The 19,298-nt window shown below is 44.9% G+C and overlaps 1 protein-coding gene across 6 annotated transcripts in view; it reads left to right on the top strand.

Annotated features, from left to right (window-relative positions):
- The window catches only part of CBFA2T2 (CBFA2/RUNX1 partner transcriptional co-repressor 2), a 167,611-nt gene extending 156,635 nt beyond the window's left edge, over positions 1 to 10,976 (top strand). For 3 of the 6 annotated variants that reach the window (XM_073236710.1, XM_073236712.1, XM_073236713.1), the window contains 3 exons: positions 1,026 to 1,216; positions 3,095 to 3,214; positions 10,075 to 10,976. In XM_073236710.1, the coding sequence (XP_073092811.1) occupies positions 1,026 to 1,216; positions 3,095 to 3,214; positions 10,075 to 10,374 (611 nt within the window). In that variant the 3' untranslated portion in view covers positions 10,375 to 10,976. The remainder of the gene's footprint in view (positions 1 to 1,025; positions 1,217 to 3,094; positions 3,215 to 10,074) is intronic. The other 3 variants (XM_073236711.1, XM_037012784.2, XM_037012783.2) reach the window with 3 other exon arrangements.
- Positions 10,977 to 19,298: the final 8,322 nt, after the last annotated feature.

Genomic DNA, 19,298 nt, shown 5'->3' with positions numbered 1-19,298 from the left:
CCTTTCATCTTCATTGTCCCTAGCTTTGTGAAGACTATTCCTGGTAGACTTGATTTTCTACAAGAATAAGGAGGGTTCAGACTGCTGTGGTAAGATTGAGGATTAAACTAACCTCATATCCCTAGTATTTCCCTTATCCAAATATTAGCCTTTTCCTCCTTGCCTCCCTTTCCCAGTAATATAGTCCAGTACAAAAAAGTTAATACCTGTCATTCATAAAGACTCTTTCAGGGCCATCAAGACCATGATAAGCAAATGGACAAAAGACAGGAACACACAAATTATGTTATCAACAATACAAATTAGCATATTGTATATCAGGAAAGTGGCAGTCAGGAAACTACAAGATAAAGCAACCTTGATCTCCTCCTCTATCTCAAACTCTTTGATACTACCAACTTCATTCTACCTCATCCCTTCCACTGTGCCATTTGCTCCTGCCTAAATTAAGTCTTAAGAAAAAAATCAGCTGGATTATTTCTCCAGCCTCCAATTGGTATCTTTGTCTTCAGTCTTCTTTTCTCCTTGCATAGCACCTCTTAGGGGTTCACATTTTTGTTAGATAAAAGGCCAAATTCTTCAGCATGGGATGCAAGATTTTCTAAAAATTCATTTCTACCTACCATCTAAAGGAAGACACATTTTCTTGATCCTCTCCTGCCACTTGTAGAGCTTTTCCCCTTGGAACTCTTACCTTATACTGACATAAATCATGGCATCTAAGCCACCTATATACTTGATCATGAACAGTTATGAAAATGTGAACTACATCTTAGCCACCTAGGTATCCCAGCCCCTAACACAGTGCCCATCTATATATTCCATATTTTGCAGTCGCATCTACATACCCAACAGATGATTGCATGAATGGACAAGTCTAAGAATACAAATGAATAGGTCATAGGTTCCTCCTGTGTATTTCTAGAAAAGCCATCTTGTTTCAACTCTCCCTCTGCTTGGAAATGACATAGAGTGGGAGGGAAAAGATTTCTCGGCCAGTTGATTTTACTGTCACTTTCTTCTAGAAGAAGCTGTGAATAAGGTGAAAATTCAGGCCATGTCAGAAGTACAGAAAGCCGTTGCTGAGGCAGAGCAAAAAGCCTTTGAAGTGATTGCAACAGAGAGAGCTCGGATGGAGCAAACCATAGCGGATGTCAAACGGCAGGCTGCAGAGGATGCCTTCCTCGTCATAAATGAGCAAGAAGAGTCAACAGAGGTCAGAGATCTGTTAGCCCTGGGGGCCAGGGTTGGGACAGTTAGAGTAACCAAGCCCATGCTTGCTTCTGAAGTTCTGGGCAGTAAGACTCAACAGTCCATTCTTTTTTTATTTTTTATTTTTTTTATTTTAGTATCATTAATCTATAATTACATGAGGAACATTATGTTACTAGACTCCCCCCATCACTAAGTCCCCCCCCACAAACCCAATTACAGTCACTGTCCATCAGCATAGTAAGATGTTGTAGAATCACTACTTGTCTTCTCTGTGTTGCACAGCCCTCCCTGTGCTCCCCCCACATTATACATACTAATCTCAACACTCCATTCTTTTTTTCTTTTTTTTTTTTTGTAGATAATTATTTTTTATTGGAGGGTAGTTGACACACAGTATTATATTAGTTTCAGGTGAGGTGTACATGATAATTCTAGCTACCAGCTATCACCATACAAAGTTGTTACAATATTTTGACTATACTCCTTATGCTATACATTACATCCTGGTTACTTATTTATTTTACAATTGGAAGTCTGTACTTTTTTTTCTTTTTTTTTTTTTGAGAGGGCATCTCTCATATTTATTGATCAAATGGTTGTTAACAACAATAAAATTCTGTATAGGGGAGTCAATGCTCAATGCACAATCATTAATCGACCCCAAGCCTAATTTTCGTCAGTCTCCAATCTTCTGAAGCATAACGAACAAGTTCTTACCTGGAGAACAAATTCTTACATAGTGAATAAGTTACATGGTGAACAGTACAAGGGCAGTCATCACAGAAACTTTCGGTTTTACTCATGCATTATGAACTAAACAATCAGTTCAAATATGAATATTCGTTTGATTTTTATACTTGATTTATATGTGGATCCCACATTTCTCCCTTTATTATTATTATTATTTTTATTTTTAATAAAATGCTGAAGTGGTAGGTAGATGCAAGATAAAGGTAGAAAACATAGTTTAGTGTTGTAAGAGAGCAATTGTAGATGATAAGGTGTGTGCCTGTAGAGTATGTGTTAATCCAAGCTAGACAAGGGCATTGAAACATCCACGGATGCAGAAGATTTCTCTCAAAACGGGGGGGGTGAGGTTCTAAGCCTCACCACTGTTGATCCCCAATTTCTCACCTGATGGCCCCCCTGCAACTGTGCCTGTCTTAGGTTGTTACTCCCTTGAGGAATCTTACCTGTCTCTGTCTAACCAGTCATCTTCCGGGGCCATACAGGGAGATGTAAAGTTGGTAAGTGAGAGAGAAGCCATATTGTTTGAAAAGGTTAGCTTTTTACTTCTTTGCATATTTATGCCCTGTGGCTTCTATGCCCAGCATTTGTCTTGAGGTATCTTTACCATTTGGAAGAATCATGATACTCGGTAAATTCGATATGAGGCACGAATTCTATTTAAGGGTTGTAATTAGGAAGGAAGAAGAAAAGCTATAGGAGTAGCAGGCAGAAGAAAACATGGGAAGATTGATTATTTCTTTGACATATCTTCTTGTAGAGTAACTTCAGCATGTATGGGTTTTAAACTACTAATTAAATTGCACACACATTAACATAATAGGAGTACAGTTACATAACCAAAGCAGACCTATAATTACCAGCCATCTCCAGTGAAACCAAGAAAACCAGTTAGGCACCTTAGGCATTTGTGAAAACTTTATTGTCCACCTGAACTTGAACAGTCTGAGAGAAATCAGACAAATTAAAACAACCCATTCCTGGGGACTGTTCACATCCCATATGTTCTTTTAACAGTAGATAGTCTGTAGTTGTAAGATTTTGGAGCGCTACAATTTGCACTTCTCCTAATTTTTGGTTGAGTTCCAACAGTATAGATCCAGTCAAATTTGTTGTTTTATTGTATGCACAGGCCAGCTTAGATATCTCCTTCTTCATTCCTATGGCAAGTCCAGGAACCAGTGGGATGAGTGCATCTACAGCTGTAGCAGCGCATGGATCTTTGTTGGGGTTTTTTGATGATCATCTTCTGGTATGAGTCTTCCAGAGAGTGCTGATGTTGGAAGTTCTTTTTCATATTGTATCTTAGTTCATTTTCTGGGTAGCCAAATTAGGCTTTGATCCTCTGTATAAACACAAACAGACCCTTTGCCTACACTTTTATATGCCCTTTATACCATCATGTAGAACTCATTGGAGGTCACTACACAGGAACTGGGTTTTTTTGGGGGGTTTTTTTTGTTATCATTAACCTACACTTACATGACAAATATTATGTTTACTAGGCTCTCCCCTATACCAGGTCCCCCCTATAAACCCCTTTACAGTCACTGTCCATCAGCATAGCAAAATGTTGTAGAATCACTACTTGTCTTCTCTGTGTTGTACCGCCCTCCACTTTCTCCCACCCGACCCATGCATGCTAATCTTAGTACCCCCCTTCTAGTACCCCCCCCATCCCTCCCTACCCACCCATCCTCCCCAGTCCCTTTCCCTTTGGTACCTGTTAGTCCATTCTTGAGTTCTGTGATTCTGCTGCTGTTTTGTTCCTTCAGTTTTTCCTTTGTTCTTATACTCCACAGATGAGTGAAATCATTTGGTATTTCTCTTTCTCCGCTTGGCTTATTTCACTGAGCATAATACCCTCCAGCTCCATCCATGTTGCTGCAAATGGTAGGATTTGCCCTTTTCTTATGGCTGAGTAGTATTCCATTGTGTATATGTACCACATCTTCTTTATCCATTCATCTATGGATGGACATTTAGGTTGCTTCCAATTCTTGGCTATTGTAAATAGTGCTGCGATAAACCTAGGGGTGCATCTGTCTTTCTCAAACTTGATTGCTGCGTTCTTAGGGTAAATTCCTAGGAGTGGAATTCCTGGGTCAAATAGTAAGTCTCAACAGTCCATTCTTGAACTAGATAATTACAATTTTTATCCAGTGCCAGAGAAGTTTGTCAATCATCATACTACATTCTTAAATATGTTGGCTCAAATTTTGAAAATTAATCCTAAGGGCAGAGTTTGTGGAATCATGTGATGATGATGACCACCACTGACTGAGTGGGCTCATGGTGTGCTAGACGTGGAGCGGTGTATGTGTGGTCTTTTTGATCCTCACAGTGACCCTATGAGGTAGGTATTGTTTGCTTCTAGTTTTACAAATGAGGAAAGCTGTAACTTAGGGAATTTAACTGGCATAATCCCACACTGCTGAAGCCAAGGAGTGCAGGAGTAAGGAGATGCATCTGGTCTGTTTATAAATAGGAATGTTCTTTTATGGACTGAAGTGGTGAATGAGACAGATCTGCCTGCTCTCCACGACCCAAGGCCCAGAACTTGGTGATAACTGTACAGGACACTCTTGTGCCATGATGAAGATAAAAGTGAATGAATTGAAAGAAAAAATATATGACAGAAACATCATAATAGCCCTTTTGAATGTAATGAAATGAACTTTCATTTTAATCATTTTTTGGCTTTAAGATAAACTTTAAGTCCTGTAACAAGCCTATTTTTTTTTTAATTGAAGTATTGATATACAATCTTATATTGGTTTCAGATGTACAACACAGTGGTTCAACAGTTACCCATATTATTAAATCCCCACCCCCATTAGTGTGGTTACTATCTTTCAATATAGGAAGATGTTACAGAATCATTGGCTATATTCTCTGTGCTGTTCTACTGTCCCTGTGACAACTTACATTATAATTGAGAATTTTTGTGCCCCTTTATCCCCCTCAGACCCACCCATGCACCCCAACCCAACCCCTTCCCCATGGTAATCACTAGTCACTTCTCAGTGTCTCTTGAGTTTACTACTGTTTTGTTTATTGTTTTATTTTGTTTTTATATTCTGCAAATAAGTGATAACATACGGTATTTGTCTTTCTCCTCCTGACTTATTTCACTGAGCATAATACCCTCTAGATCTATGCATGTTGTTGCAAATGTCAGGGTTTCTTTCTTTTTTTTAATGGTTGATTAATATTCCATTGTGTGTATGTACCACATCTTTATCCATTCATCTGTTGATGGACACTTAGTTTGCTTCCAACTATTGGCTGTTGTAAATAATGCAGCAGTAAACATAGGGATACATACATCTTTTTGACTCAGGGATTTTGTTTTCTTCAGGTAAATTCCTTGAAGTGGAATTACTGGGTCAAATGGTATTTCTATTTTTAGTTTCTTGAGGAACCTCCATACTGCTTTCCACAGCAGTTGTACCAATTGACATTCCCACCAACAGAGCAGGAGGGTTCCCATTTCTCCACATCCTCGCCAGCACTTGTTATTTCTTGTCTTCTGGATAGTAGCCATTCTGACTGGCTTGAGGTGGTATCTCATAGTGGTTTTATTGCATTTCCCTGATGATTAGTGTTGTGGAGCATCTTTTCATGTGCTTGTTCGCCATACATATTTCTTCTTTGGAGAAATGTCTGTTCAGGTCCTCTGCCCATTTTTTAATCAGGTTATTTGTTTATTTGGTGTTGAGGCATATGAGCTCTTTTATATATTTTAGATGTTAACCCCTTGATGAGTCATTTATGAATATATTCTCCCATACTGTAGGATGCCTTTTTGTTCTGCTGGTGGTTTCCTTTGCTATACAGAACTTTTTAGTTAAATGTAGTCCCATTTGTTCATTTTTAATCTTGTTTCCCTTGCTTGAGGAGATGTGTCCAGGAAAAAATTGCTCATACTTACATTCAAGAGATTTTTGTCTTTTTTTCTAGGAGTTTTATGATTTCATTGTCTTACATTCAGGTTTTTTATCCATTTTGAGTTTACTTTTGTATATGGAGTTAGACAATAATCTGGTTTCATTGTGTTACATGTAACTGTCCAGTTTCCCCAGCACCAGTTGTTGAAGAAGCTGTCTTTTCCCCATTGTACATCCATGGCTCCTTTATTATATTCTCATTGACTGTATGTGCATGGGTTACTATCTGGCCTTTCTGTTCTGTTCCATTGATCTGTGGGTCTGTTCTTGTGCCAGTACCATTCTGTTTGGATCACTATAGCTTTGTAATATACCTTAAAGTCAGGGATTGCCATATCCCCAGCTTTGTTCTTCTTTCTCAGGATGGCTTTGTCTATTTGGGGTCTTTTCTGGTTCCATATGAATTTCAGAACTGTGTGTTCTAGTTCATTGAAAATTTTAGGGATTGCATGAATCTGTAGATTGAACAATCCTGTTTTTTAGGAAGGTAGATTCCTATCTGCTGGTTAAGAGATCAGCTGTCTTCAGGACATTCTCTGAAGTTACACAGAACTTGGTTTGTTTTTTTAAACAAGAGAAATTTGACCTTCTCATCCTATTAAATGATCCCTTTCAGTATAGCAATGCTAAGCATGGCAACATGAAGATGAAATGCCCATGATTTGGCCATCACAGTGGATGTGGAAAAATTCCGTATTCTCGCACTCCAACAAACACACTGAATTGTGAGAAGACAGTTCCTTTAACCCTCCCCTTTTCCTTCTCCCCTCCTACTTTTTCTTTGGAATTGTTTTTGAGCAGTGGTATCTTTCTGTTGTGTGTTTTTAATTATGTATCAAGCCATCCATGTCAATATCTATTTGTCCTTATTTATCTACATTTATATCTATTTATCTAGATAAACAGTTCTCCAAGGGAGTGTGACATTTTGGCTAAGAGCATGAATTCTGGATCTGGACTACATGGTTTAAATCCCAGCCCTTCATATATGGGATTGTGCTTTACAAGGAGCTGTAATTTTAAACAGTGCACAAAGTGGCCTGTAGGTGAGGCACATACCAACATCTGCCCAGCAAACTTTCTTTTCCAAACAGGAGGGATAGCTTTGTGTAAGTTGGCATTCAACCAGAAGGGCTGATTCCCTTCATTGCATCCAGAAAATTCTACTTGAAGTCTAGCAGATATACCTGGAGTTTCTCATTCATCCTGTGAGAGGTGGTTGTTTATAGAGGAAGGAGCCCAAGACTGAGGTTAGTTAGGAACCCTGAGTTCTGGTCGCAGGTCCCCCTCATACTGATATGTATCTTTAAGGAGTCAGTTTCCTTCTCTTTATTGTGGATATGTAGCAGCCCCTGTCCTGCTGATACCTTCATTTTTAGGAAGATAAAATTAGATCATGGTGGTGGAAGTGTTTTTAAACTGTATTACACTGTGCAGATGGAAAGGGTTTTGCTGTGTTGTTAACAACATACATGTGTAAGCAGTGGTATGGTAGCTCCTGCTCTTGGAAAACAGCTGCCTCCTCTCCTGCCAGACCCAGCTGTCTCACCTGTAATGCTTTAGATAGAGGGAATGGTGTAAGAGGTCCGGTCATCCCTGCTACAGGGTACCTTCTGTCCCCAACCTGGATTTCCGGACAAACATAATGGGCTAGCAGTTGACTGTAAGATGGCCAGTCATCTCTTCTTTGGGCCAGTTTTGCAGTAAGGTCGGGGAGGTCTGGGATTTTGACGAGTTCCAGTTGTTCAGATACAGATGGTCCCCAGGCCACATATGGAGTACAGGTATCCCCTGCTTTTTGAAAGTTTGTTACACCACTTCACTTTTATGAAAGGACCTACATTGGTACTTGTTTTCACTAACCAAAAAAAATCCGGAGAGGATTTTCACTTGCATAAAAAAACACAAAAAGTAAAAATAGCATTCAGCATTTGTTTTGCAGTGAGGGGGCCCTGCCAAGCTTCTCCCCAGGAACCACATTCAGCATCAGCCTCAAGCTGCCATAGCCTTGAACTGTGTCAGCATCTGGACTTTATCTTGATTTAGTTTGTGCAGCCGTTAGCAAGATGTGTCCTAAGGTGTCAGAAAAGTCTGCAAGAGGTTATTTTTTGGAAATGCTCGAAAACTTTCCATACAAATGAATGGTAATTGGTTCTTTGCTTTAGGCCGTTTCGGCTCACAAAGTTTCATAAGAACACTGTGCTTTCGGCTAGTGGGGAAAACCTGTATACCTGTATATCATGCTTGACAGGAAAATGTGGAATCCTACTGCTGATTTCTTGGCCAGTAGTTCAGAAGGTTTGTACCTTCTCCCATTAACTATGAGGGAGTCTGGCCATGTGTGTTGCTCCAGCTTTGAGGAATGCTGGTTTGAAGGGTGACTATGACAGTAAACCTTTTGTCTTTTATATCTTGGCAAAAAGCCTCATAGTTAAGTCAGGGAAAAGCCACAAGGAGAGAGGACGTGAAGTGTCCTTTTCACCCTGGCTGCTTGACACTAACCATGTTCTTGCATTTCTCCGATCCTGCCTCTGGAGGAGGCTATTTATCTTGTTTTATTGTATCTCATGAATCATGAAATACTATTTTAAATACAGTGGCACCAAGGTGAAAGTACCAGTGGTTTGATGCTCCGGCCCAGCTTGCGGTGCCCCTGCAGCCTCAGGCAGGGGCGTAAAGGCTCTCCCATTTGGTCGGAACTGACCTGTTGGCCTGTGTTTCCACAGCGGCCCCATATCGGCAATAACTGAGTTTTTCCCTCCAAATGATAATGTTCTGAAAGCATTGTTTGCAGTCAGCCTGTCCAACTCAAAAGTATGAAATTCACTGGAATGCAGTTTGCTTGAGGATCTGTAAATGTAACTTAAGGAATACTCCTATTCCCTATTTTCATGCTCTGGTATTCGTGTTGGCAATTTTGGGCATTCCCTAGAGTGTATTTCTTGAGAAGGCTGTTGTGTGAGGAGGAGTCTCGGTCCATTCTAAAGGATTTTAGCTCTTTGAAACCAAACTTTTACCAGGAATGCATTGGAGTCCGGAGGCCTGGGTTCCCGACTCTGCAGAGCCATGTGGCCCTGATCAAGTCCCCTACGTCTGGCTCTCAGTGTCACATTTGTACAAGCAGGCAGTGGGCCAAGAGACCCCAAGTCCTTTCAGCCCTTGTTTTCTGTTGTTTTCTACCTGAGTAAGCATCCAGATTTTGTTGGGGGCATTGTCTTTCTTCCCGGAGGGGACTACAGAGTGGTCAGGCTGAGCCTTGTGATTGGCTTCTGCCACTGTGGAGGACTTGGGTGGGGGAGGAGCTGACAGGCTGCTCGAGTCCTTCCTGGCACTTCAGAAAGCCTTGCCTTTTCCTGATAGCTTTACCTGGCCAATGCCATAGGCTTTTCTCCTGTGACGGGGGTGGTGGGGCTCCTGGAGACCTTGGGTACAGAACACTCATGTGACTCCAGCAAAGAGGACACCCAAGGGGCAGGTGGGGGCTGCATCAGTGTTTGCTGCCTCATGAGGCTAGCTTTCCTTCGTTGCTTTGGAAGGGTAACGTCCGTTCAACCACTGTTTCTACTGCTTCTTTCATTACTTATTTGGAGCTCTAACCAAGCCTCACTTGCTGACATCTTATGTTACAGAATTAGTGCTTCCTCAGCCAGCCTGCTTCCCCCACCCCACCCCCCGTCTCTCTGCCTCCACTGGTTCCTGCCAAACCTTAGCGGTGCCTGCCTGCTCTCCAGGGAGTACACAGAGTAGTAGGGAGACCTCCTGGGCTCTTAGTGCTGCAGTGTATCTGGGGTGACCCCTTGCTTCCCATTCCGCCGGTGAGAAGCACATCACTGAAAGGAGAGTGGGCACAGAGGAAGTAGCACAACTACCCACGCTCCTGTTTTCCCAGCAGCTGTGTGTGTGTTTTCACAGACCCTCACCCTGTGCCCTGCCAGCCATGGCCAGTAAGTGACCTGTTTTACTGGAAGGAAGGAAATGCAGAGAGGAGTGTGTATTTCCTGCACATAGACAGATGGCTGTGGTGGCGGGACAAGCCCAGGGTTGTGCAGCTCCAAAGCACATGCTGCCCCATACAGCCCCTTCTTCTACAGTGTGGGTGATGAGTGATGGCTGACCTGTCCCACAAGATGCAAGCCACTAACCATGCCTGTGTGTCTTGCAGAACTGCTGGAACTGTGGCCGCAAAGCCAGCGAGACTTGCAGTGGTTGCAACATTGCCCGGTACTGCGGCTCTTTCTGCCAGCACAAGGACTGGGAGCGGCACCACCGCCTCTGTGGCCAGAACCTGCATGGCCAGAGTCCCCACGGCCAGAGCCGGCCTTTGCTTCCTGGAGGGAGGGGCTCCTCAGCCAGGTCCACCGACTGCAGTGTGCCAAGCCCAAACCTGGACAAGACCTCGGCAACCACCTCACGCTCCTCAACACCTGCCTCTGTGACTGCCATCGACACCAATGGACTCTGAGCCCCAGATTCGCTTCCCCTGATGAGCTTATGGAATGAAAAGCATAGGCTGGCTGTTTGAACCCTGACAAGTAGCTGTTGGCTCATCAGCAAGAAGTGGAGTGGAGGCAAGAGAAGAGCAATCAAACACTGCGTGCATCACAGCCTCTCCAGACACTTGCCCCAGCTTCCCGTCTGTGTCCTTGGAGGAACTAGTATGCCATTCGCTCTGCACACAGGCAGCTGGCTGGAGCTCCTCCTCCATGGCTTCTTGGTTTGTTCCCATCCCAGCTGAGGCTGGCATGGCCAGGTCCTTTTCAGTGTAAACCATCAGCTCCCCACACTGCCTCCTACTCCACCATCCTCCCATAGCAGAGGCCTGGAGGCTGACAGCAGGCTGTCGGGAAGGCCCCTCTCACCCCCAGCCGCTTCTGAAGCCCCATTTCCACCCTCAGCTGATGCCACTGATTGGCCCCACCAGGACTTGGGCAGGCAAAAAGCAGCACTCAGGACTCCCTCCTCAACTCTGCTGTTCAGACTTGTTAAGATTATCAGAAATCACAAGAAAGAAGTCACCTCTTTAGCAAAAGCACCTGTAATAATAAAAAATAAATAAAACTTCCACCAAGCATCACAAATCATTTTGGACAAGATTTTCCAACCTGGTTTGCTACTTTAGTTTGGAACCCATTTTTTTTCTCTCTTATTTGATTTTGCTTGTGCAGAAAATAGTTTCAAGCACATGGATTGGTCTGAGGGAGAAAGAGACTCAATTGTGGATAGTTTCTTCTCTCTGAGCATGTTGGCCAAACTAATATCATCAAATTACTGAATGGATGGATCATCTCTTAGAAATGCAGAACCTTTGATCACCGCTTGGCTATTGGCACAGACTTGTTCTGTGTCACTTCATCTCATCCCATGCATGTCTAGATCATCGTGTGGATCACCTTCCCATGGTCTCTTTGGCACCTCTTAAGCCATAGCTGTCCCATGGGATGGGATGTGTGACTAGGACTTGCCTCACCAGTCAAGGCCTGGTTATATATGAGCAGCCCTCCTAGACCAAAAGAATTCTTCAAACCTCACCATTATACATACTGTGTCAGTTTATCATCAGGCGTAAAATCTCAGTTTACCTTTTCTTGTGTTACCTATTTGATATTTTCCCTATTTGAGCTCAGGAAAGTTCTATGAAATGCTACAACCATTTTGAGGGAGGCTGACCAATTTTTCTGCCCATCTTTAGGGAGTTTTCCAGCAGCTTACCTGGCTCTCCAAACATGACATCACCTGTACCCCTTTTAAATGTTAGAAATTGCCACACACATTCTCTGCCATTCGGGTTTTGTTGGGCACCCAAGGACCCTGACTCTCCCACTCTCCACCTCAAAGCCTCCAGCACCCTCTTGCCCCAAGTAATCCGTCAGGGTGATTCTGTTGGCCCTTCTCCTGCTGGCCCTTGAAAGCCCAGCTTTAAATGGCTAGTTTCTGTGCACTGACCAGAGTGAAATAAAAGTTCTCAGTCCCATGTCGGAAAGGGGTCAGCATAGGTAGCCCTTGCATATAGGTGTGTCCTACTTGAACTTTTAAGTCCCTAATTTACCTTATCCAAGGATTTCCTATCTTGAAAGAAACTCAGTACAAAGCATCTTTAAAATATCTGAATTTCCATTTCATAAAGTGTGGTATACCCAGAGAAAAAAAACCAGACTAGTGTTACTGTATTAAGGAGCTCCTTAAAGTGTAGCAGTTGGGGGTTGTCCCTGACTTTAACAGGGATGAAGTCAGTATCATAGACAGGACTTACCTATGTTTCCTTATGAGTTAGATGTCCCATGAGGATTTCACAAACACTATAAATCAGTTAATTATAGCAAGAGGTGGTTTCCTGATGTCCACTGGGTCAGTCCTCAGCTCACTGTCTTTTCCTCAGCAAGTTGAATAAATACCCAGGCAGGTTCTTCAAATCTTTAGTGGCCACAGGACTAGCCAGGACAACTCTCGTTTTTCCTGGTCGGAATAAAGAGCCAAAACTGAAAAAATACTACTCATCAGGGCTCAATTACTACTTCAGCTAAAGTTTGCATTTAAGGTGCAGGTGCTAGCTGACTTTTGTGGGCTGTATTTCCCATCATGACAGGTTAGTTTTAAGAGTTTCTGTAATGCTCTTCTAGACTGTTTTGCTAATGGGCTACCTAGAGGCAAAGCTGAAAACCTGGGCAGCATGCCATACCAGTTCAGTGCTCAAACCTCATTGGGTTAATTTGGTCAATTTCACACATGTTGCTAGGGTATCAGATTTAAAGAATCCCTTTCTTTAGCTCCCTCCTTTCTGAAAATCCCCAACTCTCTGGTTGTGAGGAGGAGAGGGGGCATTGTCTTGGGGTGGCTCAGGGAGGCTGAAAGATCAGGGGTATGTCCTGGTTTCCTACTTGGTTCCATTGTCTGCTGACACCACCCCAGGTACCAGGTTGAGGGTGCAAGTTCAGGCTTCCCACATCATCTAGTCAGATTGAAAATATCTTCATCTAGCTGCTGAGAGGACCAGCCTTTATGGGGAACCAAAAAAACAGGGCTTGGAGTGGTGGTAGTGGAGGAGGTGGCAGGGCCATCACAGGCTCTTCAGGGTTACACTAGAAACCAAAACAAGTGTGACACCTGCCTGCCCACCCCTCAGAGCACACCTGGAGGAGGCTGGGGCTCAGCATCACCCACCGAGGGACACTGAGTGATGAGACATCATTGTCCTCTGCCCAGTGAGGAATGGCTGCAGGAACCAGAGACATGTAAAAGTGACCAAAATGGGAGCTGTCTGTAAGTGTTCCAAGGGTGCCTGAGGCTGGATCTTACTGTCTTCAGTCGTCCTTTGGATCCCCACTGCCCACCTGTACCTGCTTTCATGCATAGGTGAAAGCTGACTGGGGAAGAAGTTGGTTAATTTCACCTGCTCAAGAATAGGCAGCCCACCTGATGAGGTGTGAGTGCTCCACTTTGGAGGGTCCCTGAAGCTCCAGGGGGGCTCTAGCACATCTGTTCAGGCACAGTCGTGACCCTGAGGTCACAGAGTGGATCTGGCCTTGGACAGTGTTGAGTCATGTATGTCTCTGAATGGCTCTAAGTCTGGAAACGACACATTTACCCAGCACAGGCCCGTGTCCGACATTGGCTGCAGTGTGCCCTCTGCAGTATAGCATGTCCTTTGCCCATCTGGACCCATTGGCCTACCAGGAAAGCCTCACTTCTTGGCATCAATGTGAGCATCTTCAGCTTCTAGACAGAAAATCTACGCTTTATTTTGTATGGCCTTGTCCCAAAGTTGACCTGATTCCCAGTGCCCTCACCTGCTTGCAGAGGGTATAGACCTTGTCTGGGTAGTTCAGAAGATAGTGCATTTGGAGGCTCAGTGCATTTGGTGGTTGCCAAGGTCTTGTCCAGATGAAGCACTGTGTGGTGGTAAGGGCTTCAGAATGAAAGCATGAATAATGACAGGATGCTGTTGTCCTGGGAACTGTAGAAGAGATTATGGATTGAATAAATCATTTAAAATAGAATACATCTTGGAGGCTTTCTTCAGAACTGGTTTCCAGGCTCCCAGGTCAGTAGACCAAACCAACTTCCTTACGTTTTTTTTTTTTTTACCTATTTACAGAAAACTGGATGGTGTGGTATGCTTGAACCAAATGGAGAAGCCAGAGGCCCCTGTGCTGTTCGAGCTCAGGCCAGGTGGCCCGCTGTCGAGGAGGAGTCCGGCCTGGAATGGGGAGGGGTGGGGCACCGGGCAGGCTCTGAACGACAGTGTCTATAGTTCTGTGAAACCAAAACGTTGACTACCTGCCTCTCTGCCCAGGTGCACTGAGATGCTCATTTCCAAAGATGAAGGTGTGGGTGACCTTTTCCATCATGAGCCTTGCATCCCCACTTCCCCTCCACAGCCCCAGAGATGGTGCTGCTCCTGCAGAGCTCATCTGGTCAGGCTCATGACTGCCCAGTGTACACTCATTGATGCTTAAACCAAATAGGGCATGTGCGGCTGGCTGGCAGGGACAGCCTTCCCGCATTGGAGTTGGCAGAGAGAAGCAGCAATAGGCATTAGGTGAATGGGTGAAAGTGCTGTTTGGCTAAGAGGCCTTCAGTCCACTTTCATGGCTTTCCAGGTTCCAGATGAGGCTACAAAAGCTCCATCCATAAAGCCAATACTGTAAATAAGTTGAAAATTAAGTGTGATTTTTAAAGGCGGATGATGAATGTGAAACCACCCACAGGATGCGGTAGAGTCCGGTGTTTCTGTGCTTTGTCATTTTATTCGGATAGGAACTTTTGTTACTTAACTCTGTGCATAACTTATTTAATGTACTGTATAAATGAACCAAAACTGTTAAATATGTATTTAGTTTGTTCTACTTAAAAGTAGTCAATAAAAAGGCTATATTCCTTTTCTGACTTAAGCTGGAATGGGACTGGGAGGGAAGGTGGTGTAGACACTGCAAGGCACCCTGCCGGCAGGTTTGTGTGTCCCCTCCTCCTCCTACCAGCTTGGCCTTGCTGGGGCCTGACAAGCGCCCAGGAGAATGAAAGCAGGAGGTACTTTCTGATAAGGACGTGATTCCAGCTGCTGGACCTCTGGAAAACAGCAGAGGGGCCCAGGCCCAACAAGGCTAGCTGCTCATGCCTGCGGCTTTACCTGCCCACCCAGTACATCTGCAGTCAAGTCCCAACAGCTTAGAGACACACTCCCAAGGCTTGATGACCTTATTCACCATTAAGTGATCTCTTAAGAAAACCACAGAAAGTTTGAAAATTAGGATAGTGGGCTTGTAGGTATTTTCTTCTAGTAACTCTTAGGTATTTCCTTAAAATGTTTAATATACCCAGACTTGTGAATGTTTTCACATCCTTTTTACCCTGATGTTAAAGCATAAATAACTTCATTATTGCCTTCACATTTATTTGCCTAACAGTTGTATAATTTAATCGAGGCCATAATTTTCTTCTTTACCTCCTGTTGGGCAATTGGATTGCTTTCAGGTTTTTCATGTCCAGCATACTGAAGTGAACATCTTCCTTTGCATGATTTCTTTGGGATAGTTTTCCAAACTCAAACCAAAAATTTCTTGGATCCTTGAAACATGCGTTCACACTGCTTTCCTTTGAAAGCCCACTAGCTTGCCAAGCCTCCAACAGATCTGGGTAGTATTTCCATGGTTCTGAGGTGGTTTAACCAGCTGTGACATGACAGATGGGTGTAGGGAGACCTGTGTGTACGGAGGCTTTCAGTCCAGTTTGACAGTCAGGGACCTGAGACCTCACTTCTCAAGGCCCTGGCCACATTACCATCTGAATACCCACCCCCGACCTCTGGCCTAGACCTACTAAGCAACCTTGCCGAAGAGGTTTGTTGGCACCACGGGTTTCACAGGCCCCCAAAATGGGAAGGGAGGTGTTGGTTGCTAGATCTCAGGGTGGGGAGAAAGGCTGGGCTGTGGCCTTGGTCCCAGAAGGCAAGGTGGGACCATAGCTGTATGCTCTTTTATACAGGTAGTGTCAACTGTCGTTCTTTCTCGGTAGCTGCCCGGTACTGCAGTCCACTGCTTGGAAATTACCGGGTCTCAGCCTTGTGACTGTCAGCCTAGCACAAAAGCACATTTTGTAGACAAGTCAGCAATCCAGTCTGCCTTAGCTCTGGGAAAAAAGATCCCAGGGACTCAAGTGATTATACAGTAAAATACTGTTAAATTTGCTTTAGAAATGACAGAGCAAAAAATTTGCCATTACCATAATTCACCCAGCTGCCAGGTAAATTCTAAAGAATGTGGCTGCATTGCTGTGGTCACAGATGAGAAAGTATAGGAAATCCTGAAGGGCTAGGGAAAAATGAGAGTAAACAGAACCCACAGAGGTAGTCCAATACAGAAGAGGAAACGTGATGCTTGGGAGCAAAAGAAACCCAGAAGTAGAGAGTGAGGGATTAACTGCCTCTAGGAGGAATGTGTTCAGACTTTTGAGCCTGTAGAAAATGGAGACACACAACTGGGACCTCTCCAAGAAGCCAGGTCACTCCAGCTTTGGCCTCAGTGGAAAGGTAAGCAGGGAAAATCGGCCTGTCTGCAAAGGGTACTGAGCAGCAAACATCCCTCTCTGCCTTGATGGAGGAAAGAAAAAGACCACTCCTGTCTGTGCTCTCCAGGGGCTGAGGTTCAGATTTTCATTACTCCAGAGGCTAAAGACTTCCTGGCCTGAGAAATCAAGATGATTCTAGGCTTGTAGTATCTCCTGGTGTCTTGCAGAAGCAAAAATGCAAATCCTCTGGAGAAAAATACCAAAATACTAAAAAAACAACATTGGATATCAACCAATTAATTATAAATGGTCCAAACCAATTACTAAGCATCCAAGGAAATGGGCCACTATGAGCAAGAGTAAGCAGGAACAATAAACGATTTAGATCCCTGGGACTTCAGGTTTATTATCAGGTACAGACATAAAATACGAAGCCTCTGAAGGTGGTGCTGGGAAAAGCAAGAAGATTAAAAATAACTAGGGAGGTTTGAAAATAGGATTCTGGCAATGACAAGTAATTGTTAAAGTACATAGTGCACTATTGTACAGATTAGATGAATCTGAAGATGAGTGAAGCGTCACTATGATTCCTTGTTATACAGAGACAGAGAGATGGAAAACGGGGAAGAGTTGTAACTTCCGGAAGGTAGGTTGTCAGGGGAGAACCCTTTTTTTTAATTTACCAAGCAAAGAATCAAGGAGCCTACTGACTTGTATTTCTCAGTTACAACGGGAAATACTGGCCTGATGATACAATCTCAGAAGACCAAATATGCATTGATTGAAATTCATCTCACCCATCTGTGCTTGTTTCTGACCGCCGGAATTTCAGTTGTGAGTTGGCTGCATGCCCTCAGCCATCCTCTCAAGAGATTGGTCGAACCAACCACAAAAGACCCTCCGGATCACTTCGTTGCCTGGTTGCGGGCGCTCCCCTGTGGACAGAGCTAGACCTGCTAGTCTGCCACCTCCATCCACAAGCCAGGGTACAACCGCAGCAACTTGTACCTTCCCCTTCGCTGAGGCTGCTTTTCTGCCCCGTGAGTTCAGCTGAATTCTCTGGGTGCCTCCTAGGGAGGTCCAGGAATGAGTAGGACTCGGGTCTGCCCACCTATCTCTCAGAGGCTGTGTAGAGGACTTGGTGTGCATGTTTCTCAAAGCTGGAGGACAGCAGCAGCCACCGAGATGGTTGCTGTGTCTACAGCACCTGGCCTGGCACTGGACCAGACCCCGGGACAGGTTTGAATAAGTGCAGATGAGTCACCAGCACAGGTGGGAGGAAGGTGAGGAGGCAGGTGCAGGGAGGGGGTGAAAGGTGATGGTGGGGGTGCAGCTGGCAGCAGGAGCTGGGACCCTCCCAGTTTCAGGCCTCCACCTGCCCTTGACCTGGGTGCTGTCATCAGCCAGGGGGTATTTTACCATCCCCAGCACCTGCCACAGAGCAGCTTCCCAGTAGCCACTGAAATGAGCTGAAGAGCCACCAATAGCAGGGCACTGAGAACAAAGATTGTGAAAGGTGACCCAGAGGCTGAGGCGGCATTTCTGCAGTGGAAGAGGGGACAAGGCAGGCGAAGAGGTGGGTGACAGAGGTTCTGAGTAGCCCAGGTCAACTGGTATGTGTTTCAGGGAGAGGAGGCTGCACATACTGGGAATGGGGGCTAACTGCTAAGGGCCTTGGATGCCAAGCCAAGAAATCAAACCTGATCTTGATGCTGAAGGCATTATGGTGCTGCTTAGCCAGAGGGGTATGGTCACCACGGCATTGTTTTAAAAGCCCCATTTGTTCCCTTACAGTGAATGGTCTGTGAAGTGGGGGTGGAGGGGAGATGGGAAGCCCAACGAGGAGGCTGCCATGGCCTTCTAGGCCAGAGATGATGGTGGTGGAGACCTGGCGGGTAGCAGGATGGCAAGATGGAGATGAAGGTGGGCATGCAAGAGTTAAGAAGACACAATGAAAAGGCCTCCCCTGTACCCCCAACAGCCTGAGCTCAGAACTTTGCTCTCCAGCCTCCTGTGTGTAGTCCAGCCCGCACACCCACCCACAGTGCTGTTCTGTCTGGCAACCTCCTGGCTCCCCATTACGTGCAAGACAACAAACTCCCTCTCGCCTGGCCTCCTCAACTCACTGCCAATCCCTCACGCTCCACAGTTCCAGATTCTGTTCCTTTTGTCTGCAGCGTTCACCCTCTTACCCACTCCTCACATCTGTTTGGAGACCCCCCTACTGATGTCTTACAGCTCTAACCAAATGTCACCATCTCTAAGAGGCCATCCCAAACCCTGCAAGCCTGACCACTCTCCCCTCCTCAGCACCTCCAAGCTTTCAGCAAGGAAGGACACAGCTCATCTTTAAAAAAAAAAAAAAAGTATTAGCATTCTGAACTTCATTGCAGGGTTAGGCAGGCAAGGGCACAAATGTGAGGAGGCATCAAGATACCAGCTTGAGGGCTTCGGCCTCTGCAGAGACGGCGATGACAAGCCTTTCAGTTTTAAGGTTTTGCTCTTGCTGTGGAGGAAATGGAATCAGAACACTAGAAAGCAGGACTAGTTCCTCTTGGATAGGCTTCTCTATCAAGGACACTAAACCTCAGGCTGTGTGGCTCAGGTGCTGGCAGCATGTTCCAGAATCCCCAAGAGTCTGGGAAATAAGGGCAGCCTGGCATGGTGCTGGCCAAAGAGCCACCGGGCCCCTGTGCAGATTCTTTGGTCTGGGTGGCCAGGTGGTGGGAGCAGCTGTGTCCCCCTGCCAGCCTGAAGTCCTGTGGGTGTCATGAGAAGACGTGCCAGGAGTCCCAGACCAGGACATCCACTCAAGCTGCCTTCCTCCCATGCCTCAGCCCCCAGGAAGAACTAGCACCACTGGGCCTTCAGGACACGGGTAAGATG

This window comes from Manis javanica, chromosome 5 (genome assembly GCF_040802235.1).
Source record: "Manis javanica isolate MJ-LG chromosome 5, MJ_LKY, whole genome shotgun sequence".
Classification (NCBI taxonomy): domain Eukaryota; kingdom Metazoa; phylum Chordata; class Mammalia; order Pholidota; family Manidae; genus Manis; species Manis javanica.
Note: the sequence above shows the minus strand (reverse complement) of the source record. Positions and strands in the feature narration are given on the sequence as shown.